The 11,694-nt window shown below is 46.8% G+C and overlaps 1 protein-coding gene across 1 annotated transcript in view; it reads right to left on the bottom strand.

Moving 5' to 3' along the window:
* Positions 1 to 409: 409 nt before the first annotated feature.
* The window catches only part of TOP1 (DNA topoisomerase I), a 66,459-nt gene continuing 55,174 nt past the window's right edge, over positions 410 to 11,694 (bottom strand). Inside the window, exons 11-21 of the mRNA XM_009908652.2 lie at positions 11,485 to 11,607; positions 9,518 to 9,705; positions 8,761 to 8,905; positions 7,598 to 7,741; positions 6,159 to 6,344; positions 4,998 to 5,066; positions 4,262 to 4,376; positions 3,424 to 3,551; positions 2,267 to 2,361; positions 1,346 to 1,495; positions 410 to 982 (exon numbers count right to left, since the gene is read on the bottom strand). Of these exons, the coding sequence (XP_009906954.1) occupies positions 880 to 982; positions 1,346 to 1,495; positions 2,267 to 2,361; positions 3,424 to 3,551; positions 4,262 to 4,376; positions 4,998 to 5,066; positions 6,159 to 6,344; positions 7,598 to 7,741; positions 8,761 to 8,905; positions 9,518 to 9,705; positions 11,485 to 11,607 (1,446 nt within the window). The 3' untranslated portion in view covers positions 410 to 879. The remainder of the gene's footprint in view (positions 983 to 1,345; positions 1,496 to 2,266; positions 2,362 to 3,423; positions 3,552 to 4,261; positions 4,377 to 4,997; positions 5,067 to 6,158; positions 6,345 to 7,597; positions 7,742 to 8,760; positions 8,906 to 9,517; positions 9,706 to 11,484; positions 11,608 to 11,694) is intronic.

Raw genomic sequence — 11,694 nt, 5'->3', positions numbered from 1 at the left:
CAAAAAAAAAAAGAAAACCAACCCCAAAACCTGTTTAAATATTTTAAAATAATTAAAAAGAAATTTAAAAACAAAAAAATTCACATTAAAAAAAAAAAAACCAAAACCCACAACCCCAAACCAAAACCCCAACCCCAAAACCCTCAACCCCAACCCCAGCCCAGCAAACCGAAAGGAACACTGGAGTCGGGGAGGGCTGCTTTTCCCATCAGGCTTTGCTCCGAAGCTGGGTGGTGGATTGTTTGCAATCCACGTCTCCCCAGTGCCACGATTGGTTTTGCAGTGACAGATTGAAGGAGGGTTGGGGTTGGGGTTTCCCATGGCGATAGTGAAGGCTGTAACAGGTGCGTTGGGTTTCTTAAACTTTTTGCTTCTCTGTTGAATTCTGAAATGGGGGTGGGAGTGGGGGGGGGGAGGGGAAGGGCAGGGGTTAAGGAGTCCATTTTCTATTAAAATATAGAAGTTATTGCAAAACCCTAACTGTAAAAACGCACCAATATAATTGGAGTTTGTATACAGTAGCTAAAGATTCCCACGCTCTCAGTGTGATGGTGAATTTGCCTGGCGGAAGGTTGACAAATCCCCCATCCACTTGCCCTGCCTCAAGAGAAAAACCCACACAAACCAGACAGCTAGAATTTGGATCTCTGAAACATTTTTAAATAAGTTGTCCATAGGACAACTGGCTCAGCTCCTTTAGGATATTTCCAGGTTAGGCTTTCTGCAGGATGTTGGCTGTTTTAGCTGATGCTCACTTGCCCCTTTCCTCCCCCTTCCCCAGCATCCAAGGACAAGTAAGGCTCACAGTTTATCAATCTCCCTAAAAACCAGGCTACTCCCCCTTTATTTTCCCATAAAATTCAGCTCATTAAAAACAGGTTAAAACTCATAGTCTTCCTCTGCCATGTCGATAGCCCAGGCAAACTTCTCTCGCTGGGTTTTGTTATAAATCTTCTCTATAGGAATTCCCCACTTCTTACACCTGCAGAAGAGGAGATACTGTTAGAGTCAGCACAGACACTTGACCCTTGCTGAGCAGCAGAACCACCCTGCTCTCCCCCCAGCACCTTCCCAAACTCTGCTCCATCACAAGACATCACCCAGCTGGGCACCAGCAGCCTCACAAGCATTAAGACCCCACCTGCCACTCCAGTGCGGTGCTGGCTTTGGCTGGCACGTTACACTTGCCTCAAGGAGCTCTTTTCTAACTCCTTGAAGCCAGCCAAAGATGTAAGAGACAGACACAGGGGAACTGCTGTCAGCCACAGCCCTTGTCTGCTAACTGGGGGAACCAGAAAGCAATGCAAGGATGGCTCCTTCCAGCACCCCCCAGGCAGATGCTCACCAAGCAACCGAGATCCTGGGATCCAGATAGTTAAGTTTGGAGGTGCCCAAAGCAATCTGCTTGTTCTCCTCCCTATCTGTAGCCTGAACCTCCAGCTTCATCAGTTGCTCTTCAATCCTCTGCACTGCTTTCTTCTTGCTCTCCACTGTCCTGGAGTGGGAAAGAATCAAAGCATTTAATTCCTAATGCCCTGCTAGGCTTGAGATGGCAGCACTGCAGGAACCCAAAGGGACTCTGCTCAAGGTAAGCAATGCCACCAGCCAGAAAGGGCAGCTGTGCCAGCACCAATGGTGACACAGAACACTCAGCACATGCAATTAAGAACTGACATTTTTCAAAGAGGCAGAGGTGAAATCTTTAGCAGCAGTTTTGTTTTACAGGGTTGGAAGCAACAGCCTGAACTGCACTGATGCTATGCACACTGCAGAAGCGGCCCAGCTCTCTCTCTCTAATAGTCATGCTGTGATTCTCCTGTCAGAGCTCGCTCACTCAGCACCCCTGTGGCCATCTGCAGAGCCCACACAGTGTCCAAGACCATCATCTGTGGTGTGGGCTTCCACCAGAGCAGAACCCCAAAGTGCAGGTGCAATTGTGTAACTCTCCACCAAGATGACAGTGCTGCACACTGTGCTGTGCCTGGCCCTGGGCAGCAGGCTGGTGGCCCACTGACTGGTCTTCAGCTCAAAAGACTGAGAGACAGCAGCAACTGATGCTAGTGACTGCACCAGCCACTGCAGCATCAGACCACCCTGCAGTCCTCAACTTGAAGGCCATTTCTTCATGAACAGAATAGAGAGGGGAAAAGAAAGCCTGTGGAAGTATTCCTGGATTATAGGGTGGAAAAACAGAATACAGGGTGAAGGACCCACGTAGAGTTGAGAGCACTGGGAGCAATGCACAGCCTAGTAACACCAGCCTTACTTTTTAGACTTCTCATCCCTCCGGACCTTGGCATCAGCTTTGGCGCTTTTCAGTTCCCTCCTGGCATCAGCTAACTGCTCCTTCTTGGCATCGATCTAGGAGAGGCAAAACCAGACAGCAGTACTGTGAACAAGCTGCTGGCAACTGTGGCAGTCACCCCTGGGCAACATGACCAAGGGAGTGAGTTTGTGACCATGTTCAGCATCTAGCAGCAGTAAGAGACCCTTCTGCAGAACAGTTAGGCTGTTTTGCCTTTCAGTTTGCTGCAAAGCCCACTGTGGTGATATCTCCCCCTCAGAAAACGGGGCCACGCTCATTTCCAAAGGCAGGGTGGTGATGGGAGCTTTTTTGCACAGCTACAATCAAGCAGACAAAGGTACTGCCTTGGTCTGGGTCTGGCCAGCAGCCCCTCCAGGCAACTTTTCTGCCTCCACTGTATCCCACCAGTACCAACTCTCTAATGGCAACACAGAAGGATGATTTCCTCACCCCCCACCCCCACCCCAGCAGGAATCATTTCTTGCCCCAGATCCTACAGGCTGAAAGCTGTTAAGGCTTCAGGCAGTTCTCCAGTAAATTCAAGATTCATGGAGATCCAGCATTTTGCAGCCTCTGTTCAACCACTCCCCTTAAACATCCCCCAAGCTCTATAATCTAGGGAGAAGGCAGCCACGTTAGCTGTTACAGAAGCAGGGAACACTGCAATGCTAAACCAAAGTTCTTACTGGGAAGGTTTTCTACAGCCAGACCAGGAACAGACCTAACCCCTTTGGACCTCACAGCCTTTACCAGAAAATCTGCAAAGGAAGAGGTCCAGTCAGAAGGGAGTGGATGCTTGCTCTGTGTTCTTTAAGGGACAGAAATCAGTTAGAGAGAGCTGCTCTGAAGTTTCAGTGGCAGCAGAACACATAGCTAAAGGATGAAGGGCAAATAAAGGGTCTGGACTTGGTCTTTACAAGCAAAGTGACTCAGACTGAAGTGGCCCTTTCAGCTCACTACTGTCCAAGCAGGCCCATCTCTGACACAGCACTAACCAGCCCTTGACAGGGAAAAGCAAGCTCTGCTCCTGTTTCACCCCAAGTGAAAGGAAATGTGCCTCCCAAGATGCAGCACTGGAGCCCTGCCCCAGGCCAAGAGCTGGGCAGGGGTGGGGGTACCTTGCTCTGCAGGTTCATCATGGACTTCTCGAAGGTCTTGGGTGGAGCCCTCTGGTGGTTACACAAAATGGCAACCGCCCTGTTGGCACGGTTATAGGAGAGGATCTTCGCCGGGATGTTGTCGTCCGCTGCAAAGCACAGGAGGGTCAACCAGTGAGCTCCCAGGTCAGTGCAGCCCCAGCCAGTGTTCCACCAACTCTGCAAGCTCACAGCCACTGCAGAACTGACCTTCCCCTCTGATGGGCTAGCCTCAACACTGCCTGTTAATTGCAGTCCTAAGAGCATGACAGTATCCATCCTGGGCCCTAACTCTGGGATGGTTTCTTTGGTAGCAATAAAACCACCATTTGCTGCTCAAGAGAGGGGAAGCACATCCAGAGCAGAAGACAGCAGGACCATACTGCTCAAGCCACTTCACAGATCCAGCACACCCACTACTCTGTTGTTGAAGTGCAAGTCAGCAGTGCTCGATGGAGAGGCTGTGAATGAGCAGCCAAGAAGGTAGGTCTGTTACAGATCCACCTGCCTTGCCTGCCACCTAGAGCACTTAATTTAACAGAAAGCAGAAGGAGATATGGCAAAGGACAGGCATAAACCAGCAGGCACACTTGCTGTGCTCATAAGTCAGCTTTGCCCTGCCCCAGTGCTGGGCTGCTCAGCTATCCCCAAAAAAATTGTCTGGCAGCAGAATGTTTTGCTCAGACCTCAGGTGACACTTGCACTGTGAGGCCTGCAGTGAGGAAGTGGTGCATGCACAGCAGTAGGGCTTGTGGCTAAGCCAGGTCTGTACTGCAGGGTAAGATCTACTCCCCCCCACAGTTTCAAGGACATGACTTACGGTTAGTGAGCTCCTTGAGCTGCTGCTGTAGCGTGATGGAGGCATTGTAAGTACGGAATACCTTGGCTGTCAGTCCCTCCATTAGGTCTTGAAGGTGTTTATTTAAGATACTGGTCTAAGGAAGCAGAAAGGAGATGACAGCATTAGAATTGACCACAGTGTCTGTGAAATCTCTGGACATACAGCCAATGAAAACACAGAGCTCATGGCTGAAGCCTGGTGTACTCAGACCTGACCACAACGTTACTGAAACCACAGGGAAAGTGAACCAACAAGTAGGAGATTTGGAACAAGTACCACAAGTGGTCAAAAAAAGCTTTTCTTCTTTGTGGAGGTTTTGGTTCCCCACTCATAGAAATGTGCCTGTCCCAGCCCAGGGAAGGTGCCAGAACCACCACAGTGCTCTGAGAGGGCCAAAAGTGCAGATGGGGATGGAATCTGAAAATCTGTCACCTCACACATTTATCACCTCCAAGCTCTTAAAAACCTCCCCAGGTCAGAGTCAGCCAGGCTGACCAGGAACAGAGCCCATCACTTCAGGAACCTGTGGGCACAGTGGACAATGCAGACACCAGACTGAGACAGACTCTTGATGCTTTTCAGCTGCTCAGGCCAGCTCTGGAAGAAAACTGCCACTGAAACCATTTCTGGATCAGAGCAGCTGTCAGTGCCTGGTGCAGAGCGAGCCTGCCTATGGTGCTCTACCATCATTCCTCACAGTAAGTGGTGTGCTTACATTGAGGCGGTCAAAGAGGTCATCCTCAGGCTGCTTGTTCTCCATGAACAGCTGAAGATTCTTAAACACCTGCAGGAAAAGAAAATCAGTAACTTCAGGCACACAGGCCAGACAGCACTGGGTAGCAGTAATACACAGGAAGCAACAATGCCAGGGGGCCACCTAAAACCGTTTTCAGGCAACAGTGATGCTGCTGGTGGATGTCACTTCCCAGCAGGCAGTTCTTGTGGTGAAGGTTCCTCCCCAGCTGACAGAGACCCCAAAGCTAGCAGCTTTCCCTCACACTCCATTATTACTCCAGTCAATGTGCCATTTCCCATGGAGTGAAGCTACCAAACCCTAACCCTTCTCATTAAATGTTTTGTACAGCTCCACCCCAAAGAAGTCTCACTGGGATAGGGAGAATAATCAAAGCATATTGGATTAGAGAGAGACCAGGAATCCCAGCTTTGTGTGCTACAAATCCCCACTTCCCATCTTCTCTACAACACAAATTCTTCTTCTACAGACACCTAATACACAAAGGTTTCCAGTTCCACAATAATCAATTCCCTGTTGTAAGCACTGAAGAGACACCAACAGGAAAACAAGAAAATGCCTTCTTCCTTAAGCAAGGAAGTAGCAAATCCAGCCCATGTAGTTTGGGGTTTTTCAGTTGTTCTGCTCTGCAAGGAGCCAACACTTACTGCCCACTGTTGTTAGCTACCACAGCACTATATATGCAGTGTCTCACAAACTGGGGCCTGCAGAGCCGTGGACCAGATGCAGAGCTCTTACACCCACACCAAAGTACCATCCAACACTATTTCAGAACTCTTACTCATCTTATGGGCCTAGAATTCCAGGTGACAAAACCAGCTCTGCTGACCAGAATGAGACCTAAGGAACTCATCTAACAGCTGTTACAGCTGTCTTACGCCAACTCTTGAAACTGTGACCAGAGGGGAGAGCAGTGAGATGTTGAAGTATCTCATCTGCTGGGTGATGCCACACCACCAGCAGGCTTATACTCCCTGGCGCTGTCAGTAAAAAGGGAGGAACATGAACTGACTTATTTTCTGGCTAGGTAGCAGTGATGAGGGGCCCTGTTATTACCATGAAACCTGTGTTGCCCACATCTTCCTGGGATTCAGCCTGTGTATGCCTGTGGAGATGCCTTACCCTCTTCTCAACAGGGACTTTGTTGTAGTATCGGATGGAGTCCTTCCCGAGGAAGTCGAACTCAACCACGTATTCCTGGCCATCCAGTTCGGGATGCAGCTTGATGTGTTCTACTCTCAGAGAGCAGCAGCCCACAGTGTCAGCTGTTTCTCCTTCTTCTTTCTCATTACCAGCTCTCAGGGCAAGCTACATTTATTTCAAGACAAGAAAGGTAAGCATTTTAAGCCATCCCAGTTAACACGGACGCTGGAAGCTTTCAGACACTGGCCTCGAATCAGCAGTGTCCACAGGAGAAGGGAAAGGGGGAAAATTCATTTGAGTGGGTAAAACTGACACAAAATTCTAAGGACTCAACCTTGGGTTTTTCTTTAAATCTGTTTTAAATAACCCTAAAGTCAGAGATGTACCTACCTGCCAAAACAGTTCAGGAGAACTTTAAAGCAAAAAGTGTTACCATTGTTACCAGTTAACTTTTATTCATTCAGCAACTCCAACTAAGGCAGCTCTGACTAATGGAAATCCATTCTGAAGAATCAAACTGACTTCCAGGTGAACTCAGCCCGACACCAAAATCATGAAGTTCAGGTGTTCACCTTCTATGATCTAGTTTAACCAATCCAGTTTGAACAAAACCTTCACTGCAGGCTAAATAATTACATTTTAAATAGCACACAGGACACTTTGGGTTACATAAACTCACCTAAAGGCCATGGTTAGCTGCATATAAGGTGTTTTTTTAACAGTACTGGCACAACTCATTTCCAATCTTTGAGGAAAACCCTTCTTGTTGTGTTGTTCCATTAAACTCTCCTTACCTCATCCCACAGGGTTTTACCTTTTATCTGTGTATGTGTGTGTGTGTTCATAGGAATGCAGAATTATTCCACACAAGGTTCCCTAGTTTACCCAAACCATTTTGAACAATGCCTTTTAACTCAGCTGGCCAAGACACCAAACACCAGGGCAACAGTTCCCTGGGAACTGGTTTTAAGTAGCTTTAAATGCATTGATAAAACTGCAGTTATCTTTATGCTGGGGTGGGAAAAAAATAATCAGTGTAATTATGAAACCTCATGGCTGTGACCTCAAGCTAAAGAGGTGACAAACCAGCAGAAATTCCCAGCAGGAAAACTGAAACAGCTGAAGACAAAAGGCCCACAAAAACTTCCCAGTGATCCAACTGGGCAATTCTGGAACCAGGCTGTGAGTTTTGCCTGAAGTAAAACAATGCAGCCTGAAATAGCCACGTTCAGTACAATAGCTCATTGCTCTGGACTCCAGGTAATGGGAAGGAAAAGGAGAGGGGAGCCTGCCCACCAGGAAGTCTCAGGATACCTTAGTAACTGAGCTCAATTCTGCCTTAGGAACAGACAGACAGCATTGCCAAGTGCTGCCAGCAGGACAGGGAGGGTGCTGGGAGGGTTGGGAAGCAGCCTTACTTTGTCAATGAAGTAGAGTGCCACGGCCCTCTGCCGCACTTTCATCTCTTTCGATTTCCAATCTTCTCGATACTGGTTTCGGATTTTATCTACACACTTCTTCAACCTCCGGGCTGTCTCGTACTTCTGCCAGTCCTTCTCACCCTGCAGAGCAAGGTGGAGCAGAACCAGCATTAGAGAGCAGGCAAAGCTCCAATCTGCATCTCCAGGCTCTACAAGTCTGTGTGCGGCAAACGCTCTCGCTGTACTAAACCACTGAGATTTTGCTGCTCCAACAGCTCAGCTTCAAACTCTGCTGCCAGGCAGCTGTAGGTAATTCAGAGCTCCACATTAAGTGCTTCCACAGAAGCAACTATAAAGAGAAATGATTTTATGTCTTCCATGCTTCTCAACATAGAAATGGTTTCCTCTGCCTTATTCAGATGACACGTGCTCTTTCAGCTGTGTAATTAAACACCCATAAAATGTAAAAGCAACATCAACAGTTCATCATCATTATTATACATTCAAGGCATGGCAAGAGGAGGGCATGAATTCACAGGGAACAGACATTTTCCTCTACACTTGTAGGACAAATCCCTTGTTTTTCAACTCAGGAGCAAAAAAAGAATCTCTTAAAGAGGTCATGAGAAGACTTTGAACATCATTGCCTTTATGGAATTGATCTGTTGATTGGTTACTTGCTCCCACAGCAGGGTTTGTTTGCCTTCAGTGATGAGCTCCTCATCAAGCTTCTCAGCCAGAAGCCTGGCTGCATTTTTAGTTTTACAACTGGCTAATTAGCAACCCATGGTTATAACTACATTACATGATTAGGCAGGGGAAGTTAGGGCCAAAAGTAGGTAAGAGATCCACCAGAGCAAGTCCGTTCTTGGATAAATTGTTTCCTTTTGGGTTTACACAGAGTAAAGGATTCCTGCTAGGAGTAACACAATAATAATTTTCAGCAAACATTTTCCAGCTCTCATCTGCTCTCCTGTGCAGTAACTGCATTTCTCCTGCCCAAGGGGGAAGAGAAGCACAGAACCTTCCCTGGTTTTCAGTTCAGTGAGAGATGAAACAGCACAACAGCTTTATTTCCCTTCTTTCTCCCAGCCAAGAGCTAACATTTGCTTCCTGAAGACATGACTACTATGATTTGTTTGATTTAGCTAGATCTTTACCTTAATTCTTGAACTAGGGTTCAACATGATGTATTTGATAGAGCCTTGGATGTTCTCAGTCCATGACACCAGCCAGGTAACCTTGTTGTCATGCCGGACCTCTTTCCATTTATGTCCTGGTGGAGGGGAAGGGATCTTGGAATCCCTGCAGAGAATTGCAAAAAAACCCCAACTAATTAAGACTTTCACAGCATCAAAACAGAGAAGTTAATGAGGATCAGCACACAAAGAAAGCACAGAGTAAAACTGAGGTGAGATTTCCACAAGCAGGAAATCAAGTGAACAGTCAAAGATGAGAAAGGTACTTGCTATCAGCATGTACCTGCTGAAGAATTGTACTATAGCTGGGAACACATTGCTAGCAACAGCTCTGATCTGTGGACACTGCAATAGTGCAGACACTTATCAGGAGGAGACTGAAGAGAAGCCCAGCAAACCTTAGCTTTTGACACAAAGGAAGACAAAATAGTACAAACTACCTAAAAGAAAATGAGTTTCTGGCAATACTAGCAGGAAAGGCTCTTTGAGCAGACGTAGGCCGTGGGCATGAGGAAGAAAATACGTTGACAAAGTTGTACATGAAACCTGTGATAGCCTTGTTCAGTCTTTGCTTGCATGACTCAGTTTCTTAGCCACAGAAGATAAGCAGCACACATTTCTACATGCTTGAGTATCAACCTCTCTGGGATTTTTTTTTTTTAAAGGAAGCTGTCCTAGCTAGAAAGCAGAGCCAAGGTGTGAAGCATCCAGTGCTCACTTGCTGCAGTTAATGATGATGTCTTCTGGCATGATGCGTCTCTTCAGCATGCCCATTTTGGGATGGTTCCCACGACCTCGGAAGAGACCTGGAGGTTCAATTTTGAAGTTGGCAATTCTCTCCTTGTGGTTGTCCATCACACAGTAACCATATTCCTTCAATAGCCGCTCGTTCTCTTCCTTGATTTTCTGGAAAAGCCAAAAGTAAAGAGGAAATGCTGCATCCAGCACCACACACTTCTCCCAGGGCCAAGGTTTAAAGCTGGTTTTGTACTTGTGCCACACTAATCACAGAGCGGTTTGAGTTAGAGGAAACCTTTAAAGCTCATACAGTCCAACTCCCCTGAAGTAAAAGCAGGGCTATCTTCAAATAGAGTAGGTTGCTCTGAGCCCCAACCAACCTGACCTGGAATGGTTCCAGGAATGGGAAATCTACCACATCTTTGGGCAACCTGTAGCAGGGCTTCACCACCCTAATCATACATCAGTTCTTCCTTCTATTCAGTCTAAATCTCCATCTTTCAGTCTCAAATCATCAGCCCTTGTCCTGTCACAACAGGCCCTGGTAGAAAGTCAGTCCCTATATTTCTTATTGGCCCCTTTAAGCACAATAAGGTCTTCCCAGAGCCTTCTCTTCTCCAGGCTGAACAACCCCAGCTCTCTCAGCCTTTCTTGATAGGAGAGGCATTCCAGCCATCTGAAGCTGAAGACCTTCTAATGCTCAAACAACAGATCTCCACCATGCCAAGTGCTGTGTCAACACACAGAGCAGAAAATCATTCATGAAATGCACAAATGAACTGGAAAAAGTGAAAGAATCTGTGAAAAGACTCTTAAAACTTGTATTTGAGGGAAACTCATTAGGTCTGGTGAAGACACCTACAGTTTTGCCACAAATAGGCATTTACTTCTATCCACATATCACAGCTACGGGGGCAGCTCCAGCACAGTACTGGTATTTTGTAGTCTGTAGTCAGCATTTGACCACCACACTTTACATCTTATTGTTTATGTAGAAAAACTCAGACTTCTGTGTTTGAACTCAGCATCAGAAAGTAGGCAGAGGAATGTCTCCAGTCTGCCACATGTCAAGCCTGTGTCAGCAAAGGGTCTCATAAACAGAACACAATCTCCTCAGTAAAAATGTGCTGAGATTTCACTGCATACTTCTGTGCTTGAACTCTAATTGCATGTAAGGAAAAAAAATAAAAACGCTGTAGCTCAAAATAAAACATCTGACCCACAGACAGCACTGGTGTGCCAGCTAAGGAACTAACAGAAAAAGCTCCTTCTGCTCCATTGTAGGGAACTGAGAAGGGCTTACCCACATATTTACCAAGTGGAAAGAGCAGCAAGATGTGGGCTCTGTTTTAGTAGCACACTTCTGACCCCAAAGGGCCATGCTTCCAAGCTGCCAAGCCCCTCACTAAAAGGACAATCACTGCAGCATTGCAAAAGACCAACTGAGATCTTGGGGCAAGTTTGCAACTTCCACTGCAGTACACTCCAGTCATCTTAAAACTACTGAATTCTCTCCCCACAAGCCACTGCAGTCATGATACTGGAAAATCTCACTGCTGCATCCTTTCCATCATCCCCAATTTTGCCCTCCAAACCCCATGAGCATCTAAAATGGAAATCTACCTTCAAGTGAGTATCCACAGCACATCACTGGCCAGCAACCAAGACCCCCGTGGAAGCAGCACCTCTGATTCCCTTCATTATGTAGGATCGGGAGCTTTAGCCCTATTAGTATCTCTTTAAATCAGGACAAAGATTCAGCTGTAAACACAGTGCTTTGCCCTACCTGAGCTGATCAGTAAAGATTCCTCATTTAACATGAAAGTAACAATTTGAAAGCTAGTGAACACTGACTTATAAACAGCAAGGTGGGCAGAAGGATGGTTACACAAAGATGTTTACAAGCCAGCTAAGAATCAAGAAGTCTCCTGGAACTCCCTCGGGTACCTGCTTCTCCTCCTTGGACATCTGTTTCCTAGCTTCTGACTGAGCTTTGAAATACTGGCTCATGTGGGTGAAGTCACACTTGCTGAGGTTGGTGATAGTGCTCTTCTCTTCAGAGGTCATTTCCTTGCAGAAAGAAAGTAGGGCAATTAAGTAAGTTTTCATGCACAGCAGAACTCACCCTACCCCAGACAGTTTCAACAGGAACAACAG

The sequence above is a fragment of the Dryobates pubescens genome, chromosome 26, assembly GCF_014839835.1.
Source record: "Dryobates pubescens isolate bDryPub1 chromosome 26, bDryPub1.pri, whole genome shotgun sequence".
Classification (NCBI taxonomy): domain Eukaryota; kingdom Metazoa; phylum Chordata; class Aves; order Piciformes; family Picidae; genus Dryobates; species Dryobates pubescens.
Note: the sequence above shows the minus strand (reverse complement) of the source record. Positions and strands in the feature narration are given on the sequence as shown.